Below are 23684 nucleotides of genomic sequence, written 5' to 3'. Positions count from 1 at the left end.
CACTCTTTCCTGCTTATGCAGGGGGTCGGACTCGATGATCTATTGAGGTCCCTTCCGACCCTAGCATCTATGAATCTATGAATCTATGAACAGAATGGCCACATTTTCAGGGGACTGGTGGCTCAGTGCTGTCTAGCAATCTGGCTCGTGCAACACAGTTCAAGTTTTACCTTCAAAATCATGAAAAAATCTTGGCCTACTTACTTGCATTTCAGCATATGGAAATCACCTTCATTTTCTGGCCTAAATCCTGGCATCTCATTGCTGTTTGCCATTAAAGAACTGTTACGCTTTGAGTTGGGGGAGGCTGAGTTTCCTCAAGGAGTGGGGTAAAGCAATCTTTACTTATCAGATAAAGGGCTTTGCAATCCTTTTGTAAACCCAAGATATGCTAGTTGATAGTACACCTACGCACAATTGAAAAAAAATAGTACAATGCAAATTGCTATGCCTGTCCTTGCAACTAAATGTGTCAAGCATATTGACAATGCACAGAAAATATTGTGTATGAGCACAAGTCTCTATCTGGAGTCAGATAGGTCATCCTCTGGCCTGCCTAGCTCAGCTGTTACTCTGAAAACTGTGTTTTTATGAATATGAAATAAAGAGAAAAATTGTGAGATTCTGGGACATTATATCTAATGTGAAAATTATCTTTTTTTCCCCCTTCTGAGTGTATGTAGGGCATTCAAAACTCAGATAGCTGGGCCCAGCATGCAATTACCACACAGTGTATGCCATACCAGGATTATTGAAAATGGCTTCTGTGCCATAAATAAATAAATAAAAATATTGCAAGCTGATAAAAATTTTAATGCATTTTACCTGTTTGTAGTAGAGAAATGTCCGGTTTCTCATCACAGTCAGTTGCCTCAGCTGATTACAAATATAAGGAAGAAATCTCATTATTTTTGCTGAATATTGGAATACGATTAAAAAATGCATTGTAAAATGATTTTGCATTTTCTATCTACTTTCCTCGGTGGCAATTTGCTGGCATCCAGTTAAATAGTTACTGTTTGAAGAAAAAGGTCATATAATAACAATGCAAACTTAGGGAAGGGAGTTTGGTTATTAATATGTAGTGGTGTTGGGCAATACACTACTCCCCTGGAAAACCCAGAAAGTCCTGCTGATACAGGAAGCTGAGAATCAAGTTGTAAATTTGACATAAGAAATGCCATCTATCAGCTCCGATACAGAGTTGCAAATACTGTAATACATCTAAAGGCAGAGGGGTAAGCAGCTAGAGAGATTTACAAAAGCACCAGCCTTGAATAAAGCATCTAATGGCTATTAGGTGCACGACTCACTCAAATGCTCACTTATCTATACCTTTAGGCACCTTAAAGGCCAGATTTAAGAAAGCATTTAGGTGCTGAAACATGCATTCAGACACCTCATGGGATTTTCAAAAGCACCCGAGTGAGTTAGGAAACAACCTAACTCTTGTTAGATGCCTAACTCACTGCTCTCATAAATCCCACTAGGTGTTCGCTGCATCTTTGGGTACTTAAATATATTTCTAAATCTGTCTCTTAGCTGTTGGTTTATGTCCCAAAGCATGAAGATTAACAAGGTTGATTGAAATCTCACTACTGTCAATAACTTTTTCCAGCAACAGCAGCAGTGCATTTTTATTCCATCTAATGTACCTATGGATGATCTTGTTATCTCTATAATCCTTAAATCTTACTTGAACCCATCTAAGATTTTAGCATCTATTGGAAATAAGTTTCACAGTAACAATGTGTTGTAGGAAAAAAAGTAGTTTCTTTTATCAGCTTTCCATTTGTTGCCTTTCGGATTCAGTGAACACTTCCTGGTTGAGGCAAGAGAGATAGTTAGCCATGCCACAGTCCATTTCATAGCATCTGAGGAAGCAGGCTGCTGCCTGCAAAACCTTGTGCCTCTCTGAACCAGTTAATCTCTAAGGTGCCACCCTGCTCTGCCTTCTGTCTTATTATTAGGAAGCAAATAAGAGCTTCAAATTACCTTCTTTGTGTTATTATGCTGCATGCCATCCCTTATTTTATTTTATATATACATATACATTTTGTTTATAAATAAGCCAATATACATCAGTGTATTATATGCATCTAAAATATACACATTTTCCTTTTATAAACATACATTATACTTTTTATATATATTTAGAGACTATCATGATCGTAAAGGAACAGAAAATTCCCATTAGGTTGGGCCCTGACTTTGTAGGCAAAGCAATATGGACTGGGAAACTGAATTCAGCTAATGCTTTTAATTGGGCCCCTTGTGCTGATCACCTTTCTCAGGGCCCTGAGTGCAAGGGTTTCTTGCTGTTGTGTGTGTGAGCCGACTCTCCTGTCCTACTTCTTGGCAGAATGTGGAGCTCCAGAGTAGAAACAAATGGTGCTCAGTCAAAACAGCTCAGCTGAGAAAAAGTCCTATCATTTGGGAGGCAGGGATGACTCAATACACGGGTAATAGGATACGCAGCTTTTTATCTCTAGGCTACTAGTTCAAATCCAGGCTCAACTGGCAGTAATGGAAAGGCATTACTACTTGGTGAGCGAGGTAGGAGATAAAGCTGTGAAATGAATAGGTTCATGGAAACCCTGGTGACAAACCTGGCCGGTATAATAATCCAGGCCAGTTCCTAGGGGACAAGTGCCCAGGTTACAAACAAAATAAGGAGCACATTTCCTGAGTGGTATCTTTGCTGGAAGTCTCAGTGATGACGCTTGCACCAACAACTGAGATTAGCAGACCCTTTCATTCTCTACTCATGGCCACCCCAAGCTGAAACCAATGCCAACTGTAGGATGGGAGGACAGAGAGAAATGGACGGTACCACTGCTGTACGCATCTGGTCGCCAAAGAAGGGACTTGAATCTCCAGTTACCAAGGTTATTAAGTATTACTTTTCACAGATACATAGTTTGTAAAGGGCTGGAAGGGACCTCGCAAGATCATCGGGTCCAGCCCCCTGCACCAGGCAGGAAAGACAACTAGGGTGAGGTGACCCCAGCAAGATGACCATCCAGTCTCCTCTTGAAGATTTCCAGGGTAGGTGATTGCACCACCTCTGGAGGGAGCTTATCCCACAGTCTGGACATCTTGACTGAAGAAGTTTTTCCTAGTGCTAAGCCTGAAACGGTCTTCCAGAAGTTTGCGGCCTTTACTCCTGGTTTTCCCCAAAGGTGCCCTAGTGAACAGTTGTTTGCTGAGCCTTTGATGTAGTTCCCTGATATAGCGGTAAGCTGCTACCAGGTCCCCTCTCAGCCTTCTCTCTTCCAGGCTGAAGAGTACCAAGTCCCTCAGCCTTTCCTTGTATGGCTTCCCATGCAAGTCTCTGATCATACCAGTTGCTCTTCTCTATCATACGGGGGGCCCTTCTCCTTGTCTTTTTAAAACCAGGACCCTCTCAGAATTGCCCCAAGATGGCAGATTTCAGTGGAGTCCATAGACGATGTCTCAGATCATCTAAGTTGGGGCTGCACATCCAGACAAGGTCAAGCTCACAAACTACAAGATGCCCAGACCGTCCGTACGCTGAGGCAGCTCATCATCTTTCCACATTCCATTCCTGACAGGAAAGCACGGTCTGCCTCCAATGACGCACCCATACGACTGTCGGCCAAATCTAACTTGTCTTGACTTCAATGGGCCAACGTGCATGACAAGACTAGCAGGAATCATTTCCATTGCGGGAATTCTGAAGCTCTTTTGTATCCTCTGCTTAGAAAGTGTTTGGCAACTCTTGTAAACAGTCCTCCAGCCATTTCCTTCAGACTTTTTCCATGTGAGCTCACGTTACTTCTTCTCAACAGGCATACTTGGTAAATGTGCATCTTCTCTTTTGCTGCTTGGACAGAATCACATGTGCACGCAGAGCTGGAGACATCAGTAGAGAATCCATTTTCGTGCTGCTCTCTCCGTTACCCTTAAATTGAGGCGAGATGCTGCCCAGAAACAATATGCTCCTGGGACTTCCAACCCATGCGCTATCTAACCTCGTGCCTGCTGCTAACACACTAATCTGAATCTGCTCTCTTGCAAGACACAGCTGCCTTGTGCATGAATTGCTCTATGAAGAGAGGACTGTGGAAATTAGAGGGCTGAGGAAGAGGACTAAAATGCACAGAAACAGAAGGGGGAAAACACCCCAAGAAACAAAGAGAAAAATGGGGTGAAGGATGGAGTAATTTCAACACTAGGGCGGGAGCAAAGGAACATTCCAGGAAGGATTTATAGGAGATTTTCTCTCCCCACACTCAGTATTTTCCATTTTAATGAGATGTTTATTTTAAACAATGGTATAATGATGCAACAACTCTCATCCTGTCACACGACTACTAAAAGCCAATCGTATCTGAAAAGCTGGAGGACAATTTGTAGGACTGCTGTATTTTTCTTGATTATGCATGGCATTCAAAGGCTTTCGAGTTATGTACAGCATAATCAGTTGTCATGAAGAGCTTACTCCCTTTGTGCTTTTGAAGTGGTAGTCAGACTGTACCTGCATCCCTACCCTGGCCTTAAACAACAAGCTGCCATTAAAGAATAAGGGCTCACTTCTTCAAGACATGAGAAGGAAAAGAGGGCTTTTTAGTACACAAATTATCCGTGGCACCAGCCCCAAGGTATATCATAGGAAACGAAGTGGAATATTTAGGAGAACAGTTTGGCTATGGAGATGGTGGCAACAGCTAATATCTTGATGAGATTAGCCCTCTTTTGATCCATATGCCAGTGGCTGGTCTCTATCAGATACCTACCCAGATTCATCTTTGTAGCATGGAGAAACCTCAGTGTGGGGAGCTGTTCCTATTCAGAGCAGCAGTAAATTACAATACAGTGGACATGGCTATTGATACTGCTCGAATAGGGGAGTATATGATGCATTTGCTTTCTCTCACCTTCATTTCCCTCTTTCCTGGCCACACAGCAGCTGTGGTCTCAGCTAATGCATTTTGGAGAAGACAGAGTTGGCAATGGGATGTTATGTCCCAGAGCACGCAGCACACGTGGGTTTGTTTTTTTTGTGGCTGTCCTGATTATGTGGCCTGGGACCAATCGCTAAGGCTGAGGACTATCATCATTCTATTTAATTTTAATTATAACATCTGTTTGTAACGTTAACCTCACAGGCCTTCTTCCCTTTGTGACAGCCAACTTGTGAAATTTTGAAAGACTGAACAAGGCCAATAAAAATTTAATGGTAGTGACAGCTTTATTCTCAGATCTAACAAATGAAAACAAAAAAACAAACCCCAAGTCTCAGATCTAAGGCAATAATCTAAAATGAACTGAGAAAAAACCAAAAGTGTAATAAAAATATTTCTAGTTAGGAAGAAATATTGTAGCTGCTACAAAACAAGTGAAATTCTATTTGGATTAGGATAACAACCTTTCAAAACCAACACAGGGGAATGATTTTCTAGATAGCAGGGTTTTTTTAAAAAGGGGGGTTTGTTGATTAGCTTTTCCCATCAGAGGCTGCTCTGTACCTCATTCTAGGAGATGAGCCAAATATGATAAATAAGGTGGCAGCTGGACAGCATCTACGATCTACTGATCATAATATTTAATTTGAAAATGCACACTAGGGTAAGGACTAAAGAAAGCAGCACAAAAAGCAGATCCGCCCAATCCATTTGCTGGAATTTTTGGAAACTGGTACTACTACAGAAGACTGGGGGAATACAGTGGGGTTTACACTTCATTAGACTATCAAATAATATTTTGGAGGATTCACCACAGAGGCTTACTTGTGAACGTAGCCTATCATTGTGTGAACATAGCTGTCTACCCTGGATTGAAAAAGCCAGGAAGGAGGTAGACTCAACAACTCAAGGGGTTACTTGCAGAATCTAGTGTCATATTATATATGTACACACACACACATATAAAAATCAACAGTCCCTTGCAATCAAAGAAGATTGTCTTCCATGGTTGCTTTATCTGTGGGTCTGAAGATTGCCGACAAGGCCAATCTGGGATCAACAGACTTGGCTGCGATGGGCACATGTTTCCGTGCAGGGTGGGTGGCTTGGATTCCTGATTTGGTTGGCAAGACGCTGTTTCTGCTGCTCCCGCTCTCCTGCCTCCTGTTGTCCCTGTAAGGTTTCAGAGTACTGAAATCCTTGCAGTGGACTCTTCCTCCATTTGGGGCAGTCCTGGGTGATGTCAATGTTGCATTTTTTAAAGTTGGCCTTGAGGATATCCTTGAAGTGCTTTCTCTGCCCTCCTCTTGAGCATATACCTTGACTAAGCTTGGAGAATAAAAATTGCTTCAGGAGTCTGGAATCAGACATCTGGATAAGCTGGCCGGCCCAGCAAAGTTGATATCAGATGATCAATCATCATCTCAATGCTCATGGTGTTTGCTTGCAAGAGGATGCTAATGTGGGTATGTGTCCTCCCACTGGTTCAAAGGATCTTCTGCAGGCAAAGTCGACGGTACTTCTCCAGAAACTTGGGGTGACTCCTGTACGTTGTCCACATCTCAGCTCTGTACAATGGAGATCCGTACAGTGGGGATCACAACTGCTTGATAAACCATAAGCTTGGTTTAGGATCCGCTGTCATGATTTCAAGCACCTATTTCCTCAGGCATCCGAAAGGTGTGCTTGCACTTTTCAGGCAATGTTGGATTTCTTTATCGATGTCAGCCTTCTGCAAGAGGCGGCTTCTGAGGTACAGGAAATACTCAATGTTCTCCAGAATCTCACCATAAGTCTAAATCTGATGAAGATGGGGCCTGCTCATTAAGAGCTTGTTGATGGAAGATGTTGGTCTTCTGGATGTTAAGCATCAGACCCATTTTCTTGTATGCTTCGGTAAAGATGCTGACGATTGCCTGAAGGTCTGCTTTACCCCTTGTGGAGCAGCAATTCAAATCCAATTCAGTAACAACTAAAAAACTCCTTGATGGTCTTTATCTACGCAAGACTTTTAGTTACATTTCTGCACCGACTGATTTTGTTAAATCAATGAAACCCACTACAGTGGAGATGTTTTTATTGGTTTAACCGAGCCTTAAATCAGTTCAGTTTAAGACATTTAACAAACAGGATCCCCAGGCACCCTGGGCTGGATCCATAGAAGGACTTGCATCCTTAAATCCAAACTGCTGTTCAGCTAAACCCCTGCTAATGATAAGGAAGCCTACATTTCAGGCAGTAAATGTAGCTGCACGCAGAGAATGAAAGGTATGAACAAACAGCAGCAGGGTACAAGGGAACTGGGACCTGCTGCTGGTTCACTGCTTCATGGCAACCATCTGTATCCCTGCTCTTACTCCTTTTCACTTTAGTGAAAACCTAGCTGTGGTCATTCATTCCTCAATAAAATAAGACGAGGCAACTAAGATTTAGCTTCAACTTACTGTAAGGCTGGGAGAAGGCACACAGCACAGCTGACACAGTAAGGCTAGAAACACACGTCAACTCATGTTACATTTGCGCTGCCATAAAAATTATGGCAGGACAAATGGTGAGCAAGTAGACATCCCTACCCTTTGCCGTGCCATGTCAGAGGCCGCAACAGAAGGTAGTGTAAAATAGTGCCGCTTTGTTCCAGCAGGTGTCTGTTGGCTCCCTGGTGGGAGAGTGTCGGGAACCTGGAGCTGCCTGGTCTCTCCAACCACCCAAGGCAGGTGCTTTAGGAGCTCGAGGGGTCCGACCCTGGGAATTCCTGTGCAGGACTGGGCTCCTCAAGCCCTGGGAACACTGGCCCAGCTTTCTGTGCTTAGAGATGCATCCTGGGGAATCTTGGGTTGCCTCTCTGTAAGCGGAGAAGTCAGGAATCACCACTTACAGAGACCTGCCCTGGGATCTCCAAGGGCACATCTCTGTAGGCAGAGAAAGCCCATGCGTTTCCAAGAATGGAGGCATGGGACCCCATGTCTCCATGCTAGGACCTGCATGGACCCATGCCTCCATGTTGGGACCCACACCCGGTTTTGTGCCAATCTGTGCTTCATGTGAAAGCACACATCCTGGCAAAGAGGTGCAGAATGGCATAGGACCTTCTCCAGCAAATGCTCTAAGCTAGAGGATATTCTTGTGCAGGAGGGAACACCTTTCATCTCTCTTGTTTAAACTGTTCTGCTTTGTTATGGAATAAATAAGCATTCACTGGACCGCAGAGAGGGGATATTTGGCCTGATCCTTGCTGAGAAACAGGATGTATCAGCTTGTGCAGACCTCCTTTCTACTGCGGCTAGACTGCTTTGGGTACCTGAGGTAGCCCAGGTACCTTTGCAGTCTGCAGTGCATACTCCTAGTATGGGATGGTAGGGGCACTTCCTTGGGAGACGGATGTGATTTAAAGCCCCTTCCGTAAGTGGAGGGATTTGAAGCCTGGCCTGTAACATCCCACAGATGCTCTAACCAGGAAGTTTTGTTTATACCGCAGGGCTATATGTCTTGGCTAGGATGGAGCCAAGCATGCTCTGCCCACCTATGCATACGCCATATCCAGAAGTACGCCAGTCAGGCTACTCCAAGCTCATGTCCAGCAGCCACTCTTAAGCATGCTAGAGACTAAAGGCTTGACAGAAACCTCAGAGCACACCCCGATCAGCTTCTCCAGTGAACTTCTGGGTTTAGAGTGTGCTTAAAGATGGAAGTGGATGTGGGGTGATCAGGTCCATCCTGGCCAGGACATGTCCTCATCCCAACATAGATAATCCCTGAGCTATTGCATGAAAACGAGGAAGGGCACCACCTCCGCCTTCCCATCTTTTGCAAGACCTGACTTAATCGCCTCATTCCTGGAGAGGATTCATAGCTAGGAACAGGAAGGACAAGGTGTAAGTCATACCTCATCCCTCTGCATTTTCTACTCATTAACTTGAGAGCCTCGTATTCAGTTTCTGTGGATTCTACTCTTAGGATCCTAACTCTTCCCACACAATGCATGGGAAGCTGCTTTTGTGCTCGACTTAGGGGTGTGGAGTTGATGAGGTGACAGGTTGCCTAACAGGTGCAACCAAGGAGAGCAGTGATACTTATGTCCTTTTGCAGATCTACTCCCTGATATTTAGACCCAATCTACACAGTTTAAGTACCACTTTAAACCTTTCATCGTAGAGGTATGATTCTATGCCAGTTAAATCGTACAAGTCCCTAAGCTGAGCATGGGCTAGTATTTAGTGGTCTATAAAAATTGTGGTTAGACACCAATTTTTGCAAGTTGGTTGTGGCATAAAGAGCAAATTTCACAGAAATTTCATAGATGTGCTCCAGCAGCCACACCCCCTGGTGCCGAGGCCTTGGTGGGTTGGAGGGACAAGGGGGCAGCCACCGTCTTTTCTGCTGCCTTTTGTGCCATCCTGTCAACTGGTGCCTTCCACTTTGGGCAGGCTGCAAGGCTGGGCTACAGAGGCAGTGAGGACTCTGGATTCCCACTGGGGGGTAGCATTTTATTTTTATTAAGACTTTTTCACTGATTTCATGGACAATCCCGGATTTCACAGTTTCTGTGAGATCTGCAAACCTAGAATTTAAGTAGACCCCTAATAAAATTAGAAGGGTGCCTTATGCCAGCTATTACTCATTCTTGTACATTTATACTAGTAGAATTACAGTGCTGTATTGTTCTAACTATACCTACTTCTAAGCCATTTGAATGAAGCCACTACAAAAGAGTGGGTAAAACAAGCTATGTTGATTTAAGAGCGTTTATGCACAAAGTTGCATTAATTTACCTACATCAGTTTAAACATATGCCTTTAGTTAAACTGGTTCAAGTAAGTGCTCAGACCAGATCTCAACAGAAGTTCACATGATAATAGATTCTGCCACTATCAGAATCTATTGCCTTTTGTACCCAGTTACAGACAAAAAGCTGCACTGTCCCTTAGGACATCCAACTGGAAGAGACTTCTTGAATCGTCAAGTCCAGTCACCTGCATCTTGAGATGACTCCTCCAGCATGAGGAAGGCTTGTACTAACACCCGTGGCTCCCCTGTACTATTTAAGTTATGAATTTCAGTCTCCATGCCCATCAAGCAGGTGTCAGAAGCATCACTTTCATCATGCTAATTTTATAGAGAATTAGTTTCAAGAACAGAATGCAGCATTTTTAAAGCTGAAAAAAAATAGTAACATGCCACAGCTTTGCTTCGAGTTCTCTTTTGTAATATATTATGCAAGAAAGATCATTACATAGTTTTGTGGTGACATCATAACTGGTGTGAAGTAAATAATAAGGAACAAAGCAACCAGACACAGGGGAAAAAATCCTGGCATTACTGAAATCAGTGGGAGTTTTGCCACTGTCCTGGAACAGGGCCTGGACTTCCCAGAGAAAACCTAGCCCTCTTCTCAGTTCTCCCTGAATCAACTTTAATGACTTCACCTTTGTTGATTCAGTGGTTCCTCTTGATTTACAATGCCAGGCCTGATCTTCTTGCAATTTTTTATCTTAGAACTAGTATGCGTCAATTTGGGGTGTGTTTTTATATGAACAATACAGCCTGAAGCATGAACGCAGTTGTATTGGTATGAATGTGCTCTATATCAGGATGAAGTTACATGTTACACTTAGACCATACTAAATCTGTGGAACGTTAAGTGGTGTTAAAGTTGAATGTGCTGTGAGCAGTCGCATGCTGAGGGTTAATGCTGTTCCTTGCCTGCACAGCTCTGACTTGCCACTAGAGGGTTGGTGAGCAGGGATGTGGCTAGAAGCAATGCATTGTGGGATGTTGTAGGACTGTAAATTGCTTGTTTTATCCCCATAAAGCAGACTGAAGTTACCCTAATGAGCTAGGTACCCTGACTTATACCACTTCAGGTGAAGGCTAGCTTCAAGATGCTCAGAGAGCACTTAGCACAAGTTAAAAAGCTTTAATCTGCAGATGCTCATATTTTAGGTGCCCCCAGTATGGTCTAAGTGCAACCTGTAAAGTCAACCTCAGTAAAAATGTATTAGTTGGAAACAATATGACAAAGATTTTTTTACTGCAATATCAGTAGCACGAACTATTTAGAAAATGGGACTGTAGAGTCTCTATGTATTTCTTTCCATTGCCCAACCACATGCTGATTGGATGGGTTTACTTCTCTGGAAGGGAAGAGATGCATGCTGTAATTCCTGACATACAACATGCTTGCCCCTTCCCTCCCCCAGTCAGGCCTACCCCCAAATTGGGGATGTATGTTTTAAGTGGGGAAGCTGTTTTTTTCACTGAAAAAGCAGCACATCAGGCAACACTGTGCATGCCATGCAACTGCTAAGATGGCCACCACTTGTCTCCACTCAGGAAATTGAAATAAATTTTGTGTCAACCATGTCATAGCTATAGCTATTGGCTGAGCAGTGTAGCTTGTGTCAAAAGCAGCAAAAGAGCTGCTAGTTGTATCTTGATGATGCCTGTTATATTAAAACAATGCTTTATTTAAAGGAACTTATATAAAGAACTACTTGCAGTAAATAAGTAACAATATCATTCTGCCCTTTGCAAGGGTCTGGAACTTAACCTTGTGTGACAAAGTAAGTCCTCCTGGGAACAGTGTGTCCAGGATGACTTACTCTATGCAAGTCAACCATGACCCTGGACAATACTTTTCCTTCCTACATTTTGCTTTCTAAAAACAAAGCATGAGTTTCATTTGGGGGCGCGTTATATGTGAGAACATACGGTACCATGCCACGGAAATATGCCTTTCTATTTAGAAGGCATATTATTGCTAAGGCTGAGATGCAGCCTTATCTAGTTAGATTCTCCAATACTGAGGAAAGTGCAGAAATGGGAGTGGCTGCTGCAAGCCCTTCGGTAGAAGCAAAAGTGTGAAGGCAGCAATATAATTGCAGCTTTACTGTGTGATGTTATTTACCATCTTAGAAGGCATCCAGGAAACCAACCAAAGAAGGCTGCAAGACTAAGCTAAGTTGTCCTGGGTCAGGAGAGTTCTCTCTCCAAATGGTGTTCTGCAGAGCTCCCAAAAATTTCTGTGTTACTCTCTTGCCGCATGGCATCCCTTCATGTCCTCAAAGCCCAACACCTCATTACCATTCTGGCCAGGACAGCTGCATAGCTTTTCAAAGCCTCCATAAAGGCCAGGATGGAGCTCTGCACTTGGCAATGCTACAACAACCTGACAAGAAACGCTACAAAGATTTGGTATCTTCCCATTCAAGAAAACCCTTGGATAGGCAGAGTTAGCTGGGGTTCTATGGAGCTTCCCTGCCTTTTTTTTTAGACAGGAATTATTTTATGCTACTGAACAATCTATGTGATAGGAAAGGACCTTAACTTTTGAAGAGTGATGTCAATGCCTAAGCCAGTGTTTCTGCCAGCTCTCTGGACTGAGAACACTGGTTTGGTGGTGCTGGCAACATTTGTTTGTTCCCCATGGTCTATCACACACCCTTTAGCCAGACAGGCTTTTGGCCTTTGGAATGCTCTGTGGAATTTGTTGTTTAAATGGCTATGTAATTATTAAAGAATAACTCCAATTTGGCTCAGAAACACTATCTTCTGCATTGCTGGTTTGAACACCTGGGTTCAATGCTTCATTATGGTCCTTGTTGTCTTAACAGCGCACATAATCATAGTAAGGGTCAGGACAGTGAGAAGATTAAAGAACAAACAAGCAAGAGGAGCCAGCTAAGACTGGCAGCTGTAGTGCAACATGATTAAGGGCTCAAGACACCTGTCAGAGTGGTACAAATGATGTACCACCAATAAGATCAGGGGCTATAAGAAACGAGTGGGAAACACTTTAAGGAGAGTCAAGAAGGGGAGGGGTGACAGAACCCACATAGGCAGAAAGTCCCCAGGAGGAAAGGGAGCATTGTACTTAGAAAGGAGAGTAGCAAGTTTATGAAATCACTGCACACACTTCAGGAGTGGGATATTGTTTTCCAGCCCCTGGAAGTTCTGCCATTTAGTTTATGCACCATTATTTGCAACTGGACTGAGAGCACATGGGCAGAGCGCTGAACCTATATGCCCTGAACAGAGGGATCAGAGTCTAATAGTATATCTTCCCAGTAGTATTTAGCTAAGTAACTGGCACCTAGGCCTGAGCAGACCCACATGTCTGAATCCTCCCTGCTATTTCATTCATTTGTGTGTGTTCCTTGGAAGTCTGGGGACATATCCCAGGGTTCTTTTTTTCCTGCAGTAAACTGGGATACTCTACAATTATCTCCCAATGAATTGTGGGAGAACTTTTGGACACCAGAGGCAATTGTGGGGAGGTACTGGAGGACTGCAGCACCTACCACAAAGTGGGTGGAGGGACCCGAGGGAAATCAGTCCCTGAAGTTTGGCCCAGCTAGGGCTATAGGCCAAGTACAAAGCAATGCTGAACTCAGGAGAGAAGGTTATATGTGTAAGTGGGGAGGGACTACAGGCAACACTGGAGTTAGCTCTGCAGCGAAGATATCTACCAACACTGTTACCATTCAAAACACAACTGAACACCATTTTTCACATTCCAGCAGAAACATGCCAAAAGCTTAAAGGCCTAGTTCCAGAGATCCTGAGTACTTGCAACTCCAGTTCAAGTAACTGGGAAAAAGGTATACTCAGCATCTTTTATGGATGCTCAAGCTCTGTGACTTCAGTCTTACAGTAACATGAGATTTCTTACATTTTCCTGCTTACCTGAGCCTCTTTTTAATCGCCGTCTTGCCAGTTTAATCTGATCCTGCAGAATCTGTACCCAGTCTCTGGGCCCAGGAAGTTTATCCACATGGTTAGCAGTGCAGTATTTTTCTGTGAAGACTAAAATAAAAAGGTATGATCTTTTAAAAATGTGCCACAAAATTGAGACGAATGGGGGGAAAAAACTGGAAGAGGAAGATTTAAAACTAAGCACCAACGAAAACTAACATTCAAGCGGTCAATTCTATAAAAGCAAGGCCAGACTCTAATCCAAGGTTATTGCTGAAATATCATTTGTGCTGAGATCCTGTACTGAACTGTATTAAAAACCTAGGAGAGAGATGTAGAAATAATGTGTACACCTCATATCATTTGTTCATATACACAGTTATCTTTCTGCATATGAAGTAGTTGTGTTAAGCCTCCAGATGCGGTGGACACTTGTAAATGCCTGCCTCCCATATTCGTACAGTATGTATATAGAACTGAAGGCTTCCTTATGGCCATTCTGTTCTCAGGACCCCATTTGTCAGGCTGCAAGCAAAAAAAAAAGTGATGCACAGAAATCCTGATACTGCAGAAGTCTTGAACTCTCTGTTGGCATTTATCATATTGGCAACCAAGATGGCACTGACAGATTCCATAAACACATATGGAAAAACACTGCTTTCAAGTGTCCACGTCAGTTAGGTCCAAATTTAGATTTTGCAAAGTGAGTTTTTATACAGCTTAAACTTAGGAGACATTTACAAAAAAATGCTTTCAGTTCCACTAGGGAAAATAATCCTTGGTGCAGCTCTAACTTTGCTAAGTTGAAGATACAAAGGGAGAGCAACTATAAGACAAAAACAAAACTCCTGTAGTTGATTTTTATGGTTCAAGTGAGCAAAATGCAAAAAGAACTTAAGAAAAAGTATTACTATTATTAATACTGCTGGTGTGGCTAGAGATGTTGGTCAGAACCTGGAACCCTGACATGGTCCTCCGTCCACAGAGGTTACAATACAGAAAGACAAGTAATGCATGAAGTGTATGGGGGGCACACAACATAAGCTACATTACAATGTAGTAATATAAGTTACAGGGACATGGCAGCTGTGTGGCCAAGGCACCTTTCAATATGCCTTTGATAGGCAAGAGTTCCAAGCCTTGATGCAAACTTGTGGCAAAAACTGCCCCCAGCTGATGTAGCTGCAAATGGATATCTGCTCTTTCAGGCTGGGGAGTCAAAGGCAGCTGGAAGTGAACACTGGCCAGATCAGGTCATAGCATGCTGCTGGCTTAGGGAAGTTATGCTTTAACCATGCCAGTATGAAGAGCAATTTAGGCTTGGTTGGACCCTGACTGAGCAATAAATACATGTTAAAAAAATTAATAGAATAAAGGATCAGACAGAGAACATTTTCCCCAAATTTCTTCATTTTTAAATGTTAAATGCTATTAAGCAACATGTGTTTGTTTCTGCAGGACAAAGGCTTTACAGTACAATCTGATCTCCCAGGGCAAAAGGGCCAGTCCAGATGGACTCCCATGAGGTCAGGTCCACTGTTTCAATTGCATGGATTCCAGCCTCTTTGGGGCAGGAACAGCATTTTGTTTTGGGTCTATACATTGTCCAGTATAGCAAGGTCCCAGTCCAGGACTCCTATATCACCACTGTAATACAAATAAAAAGCTGCTGACTCGGGTGATGGCCCTGATGTGAAAGATGACAACGTATTTTGAAACAGAAATGACATGCTTCCGTTCTGCTTGAAAAAAACACAAACAAAAAACCACAACGATAGTAGGTGGTAACAGTTTCCCTTACTATACCTGCCCTAACTCTGGTACCAATTTTTGACATTTTATAACTGAATTTGTAAACAATATTCTCCAGCCTTTTTGCTGCATGGAAGATTGACATGAACAACAGGGAAAATAACTGCATAGGAGGAATGGAGAAGCTGGCTCTATACCAAATACTACTGAATACACTAAGTAGAAAGAATTTCTCCAGGTCTAATTGCTCTCAGTTATAGGAATCTTACATATTACTTGTTATTATGGTAGCTAAAATATTTTGAGACAGAAGGGCAATTTTCAAAAATCAACAGTGTCTCCTTTAAGTTCTCCTGCTAATTTTGTCAATGAATGTAGCCTTTTCTTTGTTTCTGTATCCATGTCATGGAACAGAACGAAAAGCACCACTGAAGACTATCTGGGAGCTTGGTAGAGGAATGTCTTAATGAAATAATGCAAACAACATGATGTTGTTCTGGTGGAGATTTCATACTGGCTCAGTCATCGCTTGGAATAAATGAAACCACAGTGTCTTACAGCATGGTTCTTCAGAAGGGAAAAAAGTGCTATTGGAGCCAGGCTCAGTAAAGTCCCACAGTGCGTCAGTCCTTGGCATCTTGTTGCATTAGCCTTTAGGAAAGGGCTCCCCTGTCAAGCGTGACAGGGATTATGCTATAAATGTAATAAAGACAATTTGCGTATCATAGCAGTGCCTAGCAGTGCCACCACACAAATGTGTTTGTTGGCATCTCTATGCTAAACCCTATTTTTGAGGAATTTTTAACTCAAGCATTTCAATTTGCATTGAAAAAACACAGTCATCTTTTGCTTAACTGCTTGGAAACACTTCTCTTTCTATAAAGGGCAAGTTTTTTATTTAAATTGTACTGTCCCACAGTCGTTTCCCTATTGCCTTCTGTTCCCATCACTGCATTCAACTCTCATGTTAAAACGTTCCTACTGTCTGTAGTTTATAACCAGCTCACTATGCAAAGATTTTTGGTCTTCTGTATGCAAGGCACCATGTAAAGATAAATTGTTATGCATGGCCCTCTGGACCAGAATTCAACACCCTATATGACAGATCATACATTTATCTAGCAATGGGCCTTTCAGTATTAATAGACTAATCATGGCACTGGGTCAAAAGAGCCAGCATGGTGTGACCAGAGGTACTGGGTCAATTAACATTACATAAGAATTGCTATACCTAATCAGACACTGGTTCCTCTAGTCCCACATTCTGTCTCTGAGAGGGCAGTACCTAATTTTTCAGGGAATAGGCAATTATATAATAATCTTTTTTTGTTCTCTTAACATGTGCAAATAGAAAACAGAAACCTGACTACAATTACCATTAGGGTCAATACCAGGGCTTCCATAAGCAATATAAACCAAGAACCAGACATGAGCCACATATTCATAATGCCCAGGTTAGATTACGGCAATGAATATCATGGAATTAAATTTATAGTCTGAAAAAGCTCTAGCTAGTACAAAACACAGCAGCAATTCAAAGGTCTCTGTCCTGTTGTTTCAAACTCTTCATAGGGGTGGATCATAACTTTCTTTAACAGATATGTTCCACAGGGACTTTAAAATCATAGATCTAGGGGAAGAACTCATAGTGACAGAAATTTCATGGGAGCTAGACCTAGACTATGAAACTCATTCTCACAAGAGGAAGAAAAACAAAGTAGACATAGTCCTCTGAGCTAGATATAAAACTTTACTCTCCACTACGATATTCCCCACTCACCCACGCAACAACTATTCACAGAGCAGATATGACAATTGGACAGGACAAGCTCCTCCTCAGCACCGTATCAGTGCATCTCAACCCTGAAAGCCCATATACTGCACTCATGACCCTCTAACGTCTTGAGATAGCATCTTTCAGTGGGGAAATATATTCCTTCTGCTATACTGTTTGCTTAAGGGTGTCCCCTGATCAGACCAGCATTGGTTACACTCTGGTCCTGTTTTCAAGCTTTTCTCCACTTCCTTGATCATTATGAAGATTTGTTTCTAAATGAGAAACAAAATTCTGATCCCATCACCTCATCTCAGAGGCTGGGGAACTTAAGCATAAATGTATCGTTTCATCTGGCCCTGAGGGGACCAATTAAAAAAAATCAGGGAAATGAAATAAAAATAAGAACGTACATTTTTACTATCCATTTTAGACAAATTTTAACAAACACAGGCACTGATGATTCAAGTAAGTTCTCAACTACAGGCACATTTAAAATACAACATAGAAATCTACCTTTTATTGCACCCACGATGTTTTGGTCTAATCCTTTTCGATTGTCATTGAGTCCTCTTTTCCTCTTCCCATTGGGTAAAGAGTTAGCCAAAGTCTTGTCGTCAAAAAATGCACAGACCAGCTTTCTGAACAGTAAACTTCCTGAGCGTGTATAGTTTGACAATATAGAGTCCAGCTGAGATTTGGGCATAAAGACATCAAAGCCTTCAGCAAGCTGCACTTCTGGCTACCAAGAGAAGACAGATATTTTAATTAAAATAGTGTTCACATACGTTATTTTATTTTGGACATGTGCTTCCAGTGAGACGTCACTGTCACTTCAATTATCACATCTATGAGTCCCTTCCAGGAGTCACGACAACAACCTGTCCTATTGAAATGAAAGTAAATTGATGAATTAGCGCATTGAAAAGCAAATCAAATAATTATACACATTGTCAGGGCTACCTGCCATTATAGGTACTCAACACCAACTACACTTCTATTCACACAAAAAAATATAACGCAAGGGGAGATAATACTGTGCAATATCTAATTACAGCTGGTGGTGACCGTCCATTTATACAATGCCATTTACATAAAAGGCCAAATGGCCTTTCTAAATGGGGTTTATATATCTCTTCCGCGGTTTTGATTCAATCCTGTGAGCCCAGGAAGTGCAATTTATACCTGAAGAGACAAAACATTCTTGGGGTACCACAGCAGAGATGGACCTCCCCAAGACCAGGAGGGCACATGCAATGGGAAAGATGGTTAAGGTCCATCCAAGGCGCTACAAGACTAGCAGTGAAAAAACAGTCCATGTGACTAAAGGCAGAAGAAACAGACTCAGCAATATTTCTCATATCTAGTGCCTTCTGTCCCCTGCTATCATGCATCCTGAGTGCATCTTGAGAACAAGATGACATTAAATTAGCAGCTTACTTTAGCACAAAGAAACTGGTAAATCATACAGCCAGTGACAGAAAAAAAAATGGGGTGGTGGGAATCACTATTCTTTATTTGCGTAAAACCTTTTATCTGGATTTACTTTAAGGACTTTTAGGGCCAAAATTTTCCAAAAGGTGTCCAAAAAAGGCCTCTGTACTGAGATTTTGGGAGGGCACCTGTCCACTACAACTGAGAGCTATACATGAACAAAGTGTACTTGATTCTTGTATATTTTATATCTTGTACGTTTACACCCTCAACAGTGACCTTGGTTTTTAAACTGAAAAATATCCACTTGCAAATAATGGGAGTGCATTTTCAAAGATTCCTGAAGTCCTGGAAGCAAATTCCCTCCTCAGCTTGTAACAACCTGCAACTTCACTGAGGATGAGGGGTCTGTCAGTCTGAGTAGGATTCAACCGTGTAATTTTTCTTCTGTGGACTTTCTAAGCAGGAGGCCAACCTGACTCACAGAAAGCAGAATATTTTCTAAGTCACATGCATCATTAGGTAAACATACTGTACAAGACAAGTGAAAGTGGAGATTCCTTTGCAAAACTGGTATCATCATAAAGGTATTAAACTGCATCAAAACATAAGCTTATCTTGACAAGCATTTTCACATGGCGAAACTCTGACTTTTGCCGACATGGTCAAAATTATTCTACTAGACCTTTCAAAGTCATGGTGTAATCCTTTTAATATGCATTAACATTAACTATCCTGATGACTGTCAAAAACTTTTTCAAGTGCAAAAAAGATGGGCATAATTTTACAACAATTTAGTCAGAACAGTGTGTGATTGTCAAGGTGTGACTAACTGATGTGGAGTAGTACTTATTACTTTGTTACTTTGGCTTGCAGAATCCCTGTGATGGACCTGGGACATAAACACGTTCCGCTAACTTTTCTGTGAATTCTCTCTGAAATCCACCTGTGCATCAATTGGAAAACAGTCAATGTTACTTTAGTTTAGGCTTTCTTTGTTTTTAATAAGAGAATCATTTTGTAATCTCAGCCATATCATTTAAAGGTAAAATGCTGATTTATTCCTGCTTGCTTTTAGTGGCAAATTACTCTTCAATCAAAGACAATCAGTACTTAATTGAGGTTTCATGGACAACTTTGAATGTGATTTATCAAATGGCATAGTTCCTATTAGCAGATAATAATCAGGGTATAAAGAACCAGTGGGTAAACTATTCATGTAAAGCGTAACATAAATAAGATCCAAATTCTGACACTTTTGTTGTGATAAAATGAATAGGCAGAAAATTAGATTTAATCCCCAACATTTCAGTAGGTTGTATTGATTAGAAATGCAAAGCCATTACCAAGTTTACACCAATCAGTGATACTATATCAAAGAAGAACAAAGATTAACTAGAAGCAAGAGAATGTGATATTTAAATAAAAAGCTTAGCTCAGTGGTCCGCAACGTTTTGAGGCTGTGAACTGTAATGACCCAGCTCAGGTCAGAGGTTGGCAGGTACTAGGATCCAGCCACAATCCCCACTGTGACACAGGAGAAGCCCCTACCCCATTACTGGAGATGAGATGAAGCCAGGGAGCAGCTGACACTCCAGCCCCTGAAAGAACTGCTAGGGGCAGAGGGTCATTTAATAAAACGCAATTTAATAAGCTGCAGTGAGTGACAGGCTTGGGGCAGAAGTAGAGTGTCAGGTGACTTGAGGCAAAACTTATAAAGCCAGGGCCTGACCTAGAAAGGCAGTCTGGCCATTGGATCTGCAGGAGGCAGAGCTCCAGGGAAGAGCCAGTTTGGACTGCCTACAGAGGAAGGATCCTATGCCCCAGGGGGGCTGGAAGAAACCCCAAACCCCGAGCAGCAAAAGAAAAGTGCCTGGAGCCTTTGTGTTAGTGCTAGTGATTAACCCCAAGAGCAGAATCTTTTGTTGTGGAAGCGGATGTTCTCGCTTCTGGTTTGTGTTCACATTGGAGGACAAAGTGTGAAGAGGTCACACTGGGATGCCTGAGGGGCGCACTGTGGTTTAGCCACCAGAGATGCCCAACGGGCATGTGGGTGCTTTCAGTCCCACCAGGGGCCAGAGCTCGAGATGCTGACAGGTGGAGTTGGAAGGAGCCAAAAGGGAGAGGAAAAGCTCTGAGCACTCCAAGAGAAAGTAGCCACTACTACTTCTTGGGCTGGAGAAGAGGACTTAGCCAGAAAAACTGAAGGCCCTAACAGCTCGGGAGAGTAGAAAAGCACAGGTGGGCCAGAATGGGTAATGAGGCAGGGTTCAGGCCATGGCCAGAAAAGGCACTTTTGCTGCCCCAAGGCAGGGCCATGTTACAAGTCCAGGTCTGCAAAGCAGATTCAGTGGTTCCATGGGCTGGATCGGGCTCATATCAATGGATGCAGCAAACAGATAATGGAGAAATAGGGCTGGGAGACACCTCCAGAGGTCTAGTCTGACCTGAGGCAGGATCATCTCTAGTCCAAACTAAGATGCACAGCTTGATTCCAATTATATGAATCCAGAACTACCATGAAACCAATGGAGTTACTAATTTCTCTGCAAATCTGAACTAATTCCTTTGGGGTCAGAGGTATAATGCAGGGTTTGTAAAGTTGCATTGAGATCACTTATTAGTAGGGGTATCAATCACAGTTAACACATGCGATTAATGCGTTAATTGGTTCTTGCATTAGCTTTTTTAACGTGTTAATCGCACATGTGGCTTTGGAGTCCACGCCTGGGCTCCGCTCCATGGCTGACACTGCCTCGTGCCACCCAGCGGGGCAATGGCGGTAGTGCAGGAGCCACTGCAAAGGGAACACGACATGCAGACAGACACACAGGAGTAGCCACAGCATGCACGTGGCCAGGAATGCAGCCTGGTGGTGTGCAGATCAGCACCCTGCAGTAAGCCTGTGAAGGGAAGGGGGTGGGGGGAAGATCGAGACCCCCACAGCGAGGAAGAGAGTGGGGCAGGGCTGGGGTGAATGGGACCTGGAGCTGGTTATGGGATGGAGCTGCGGGCAACTCCTCCTGGGGCACAGGGGGGGCACAGCTCCCTGCCACTGAGTGCACTGCTAGGGGAGGCATGCCACCCCAATTTGTGTGCAGGGCAGAGGTGGGCTCTGTGCCCTGCTACCTTTGGCCTTGATCTGCTCTCCCATCCCTTCCCTCCCCGACACCTCTTCCCTCCACAGATTTACCTGCTGGGCACTGTGTCTATCCCTCACTCCCAAGCCACAGCCTGCCCCAGGCCTGGTGCTGCCCTTTATTCCCGACACACAGTACCCTGAATCCTGTCAGGGCATGCGGGCAGCTTTCCCCTCCAGGCTCCAAACAGCACACCCACACATGCCCCATACTTTCATAAATTCCCCCCACACATCTCACCCCCACCCATACAAAGTACATGCATAATTTTGAGTTCTTCTGTGCATAATTTTGAGTTTTTAGCTGTGCAATTAAAATTGTGATAAATTGCAACTCAATTTTTTAATTGCACAACTAGTCATGATCAAATTTTTAAATCATTTGACAGCCCTACTTATTAGCCAAATAGATGAGGTGGAAATAATACTGGCATTGGTTTGTATTGATATGGACCAGCACAGACACACGGACAACTTGTACAGTTTTCCAAGAAGATTTCTATAATGTAAGGAATTTCCTTTTAGCTTCCCTGGGCGTTCAGACCCTCTGGTCATAAATGCAACAGAAATGCTCATGAATAAAGACAGAAGAAAAAGATAAAACAGTGCTATCATTCAATTTTGAAAAAAGAAATGACTTTGTTTAGTAAGTTCCAGCATTGTTTTCACTGTTCTTTTCACTTAAAAAGCTCAACTGTTTTCTTTTGAATAACAAAACAAATGTTTACATTACAAAATAAAATTAATCTCCTTTTATCCTCTAAGACGGCAGGGGTTCTCTTACTGTAACCATATTGAACTAACAAGTGGGTTTCAAGAGTGAAGGGCTTGGCAAGGCTAAGATAGCCTTACCAAGGCTATTCAATTTATGCATGCAAAAATCACACCTGCAAAGAATTGCTTTGACAGTGAACTGATCACAAAACTGGCATGAACAAAACACCCCCACAAAAATTGGGGATTAAATTTCACTGTAATTTAACCCCTGACACTGCCCAAAAAAATGGAGGTCAACTTTGAAAAGCCACAAGCAAATAGTTTAATAAACTTGAAGTGCACATTTAGGGGACAAGGTTCCTATTGTATCCAACACTTTCCCCAGAATACTGCAACAGAAGAACCCCTGAAAAGAATTCAGCTAGTTACTATATCATTACACAGATTCTGTGACATGACACTGTAATCTAATTAGTGGTGTAGCTTGCATCTATATAACTGAATTATCATGACTGCTCTTTTTTATTATTAGTTGGCACTTCCAGAAACGTACAACATTATCTACAGAATTCTTTTCATTTATGCTCATTGATACAGAATCTAATTATGCTCTTCAAGCTCACACTACTTAGGAAATTGGAAACTGCCTTTGCAAGATTAAAATATATATATATTAAAGAAATAAATGATTAGTTTATTCATTAGTGAACTTTTTGATCACCATCCACCTGGTGATTAAACAAAGCAGATCAACCACTACTATGGACACAAGCTAGACACTCCATTATACTCACAAGCAGGAAAAAGAAAAGCAGGCCAAATGCAGCCTTTCCATGGCCTTGTCACGTATTCTAATAGCTGCTAACTTTGGCCCTGATCCTGCAACTAGATCTGCTTGGGCAGACCCCTGCCTTATATGAAGCCCTGCAGACTTGAACAGCGGGATCAAAGCCTTTATCTGAAAACTACAGGGATGCAAATTAAATACTCCAATCCAGCAGACTTACTCACAGGAAGTTTATGCATGAAGTAATCCCACTGAAGCCAATACGACTATTCGGGCATAAAATTAAGTACATAAATCAGTCTTTGGGGGATCAGGGCTAAGGTGTGGATTAGTCCAAAAAACCTAAGGGGGTAAATTCCATACATTCAGGGCTCCTAGGCCCACCTTGGCTCCTAGCAGCATGGCAGACAGAGACCAGGTTATTTTGCAGGGTTAAAAATAACAATGAACCCAAGCTTTAGA

The 23684-nt window shown here is 42.5% G+C and overlaps 1 protein-coding gene across 1 annotated transcript in view; it reads right to left on the bottom strand.

Moving 5' to 3' along the window:
• Positions 1 to 23684, bottom strand: part of BEND7 (BEN domain containing 7) — a 54537-nt gene that overhangs the window by 6783 nt on the left and 24070 nt on the right. Inside the window, exons 6-8 of the mRNA XM_019543975.1 lie at positions 17662 to 17887; positions 13611 to 13730; positions 826 to 876 (exon numbers count right to left, since the gene is read on the bottom strand). Coding sequence (XP_019399520.1) covers positions 826 to 876; positions 13611 to 13730; positions 17662 to 17887 — 397 coding nt within the window. The remainder of the gene's footprint in view (positions 1 to 825; positions 877 to 13610; positions 13731 to 17661; positions 17888 to 23684) is intronic.

This window comes from Crocodylus porosus, unplaced genomic scaffold (genome assembly GCF_001723895.1).
Source record: "Crocodylus porosus isolate Cpor-Errol unplaced genomic scaffold, CroPor_comp1, whole genome shotgun sequence".
NCBI lineage: Eukaryota > Metazoa > Chordata > Crocodylia > Crocodylidae > Crocodylus > Crocodylus porosus.
This window is presented reverse-complemented; position numbering and strand designations above follow the sequence as displayed.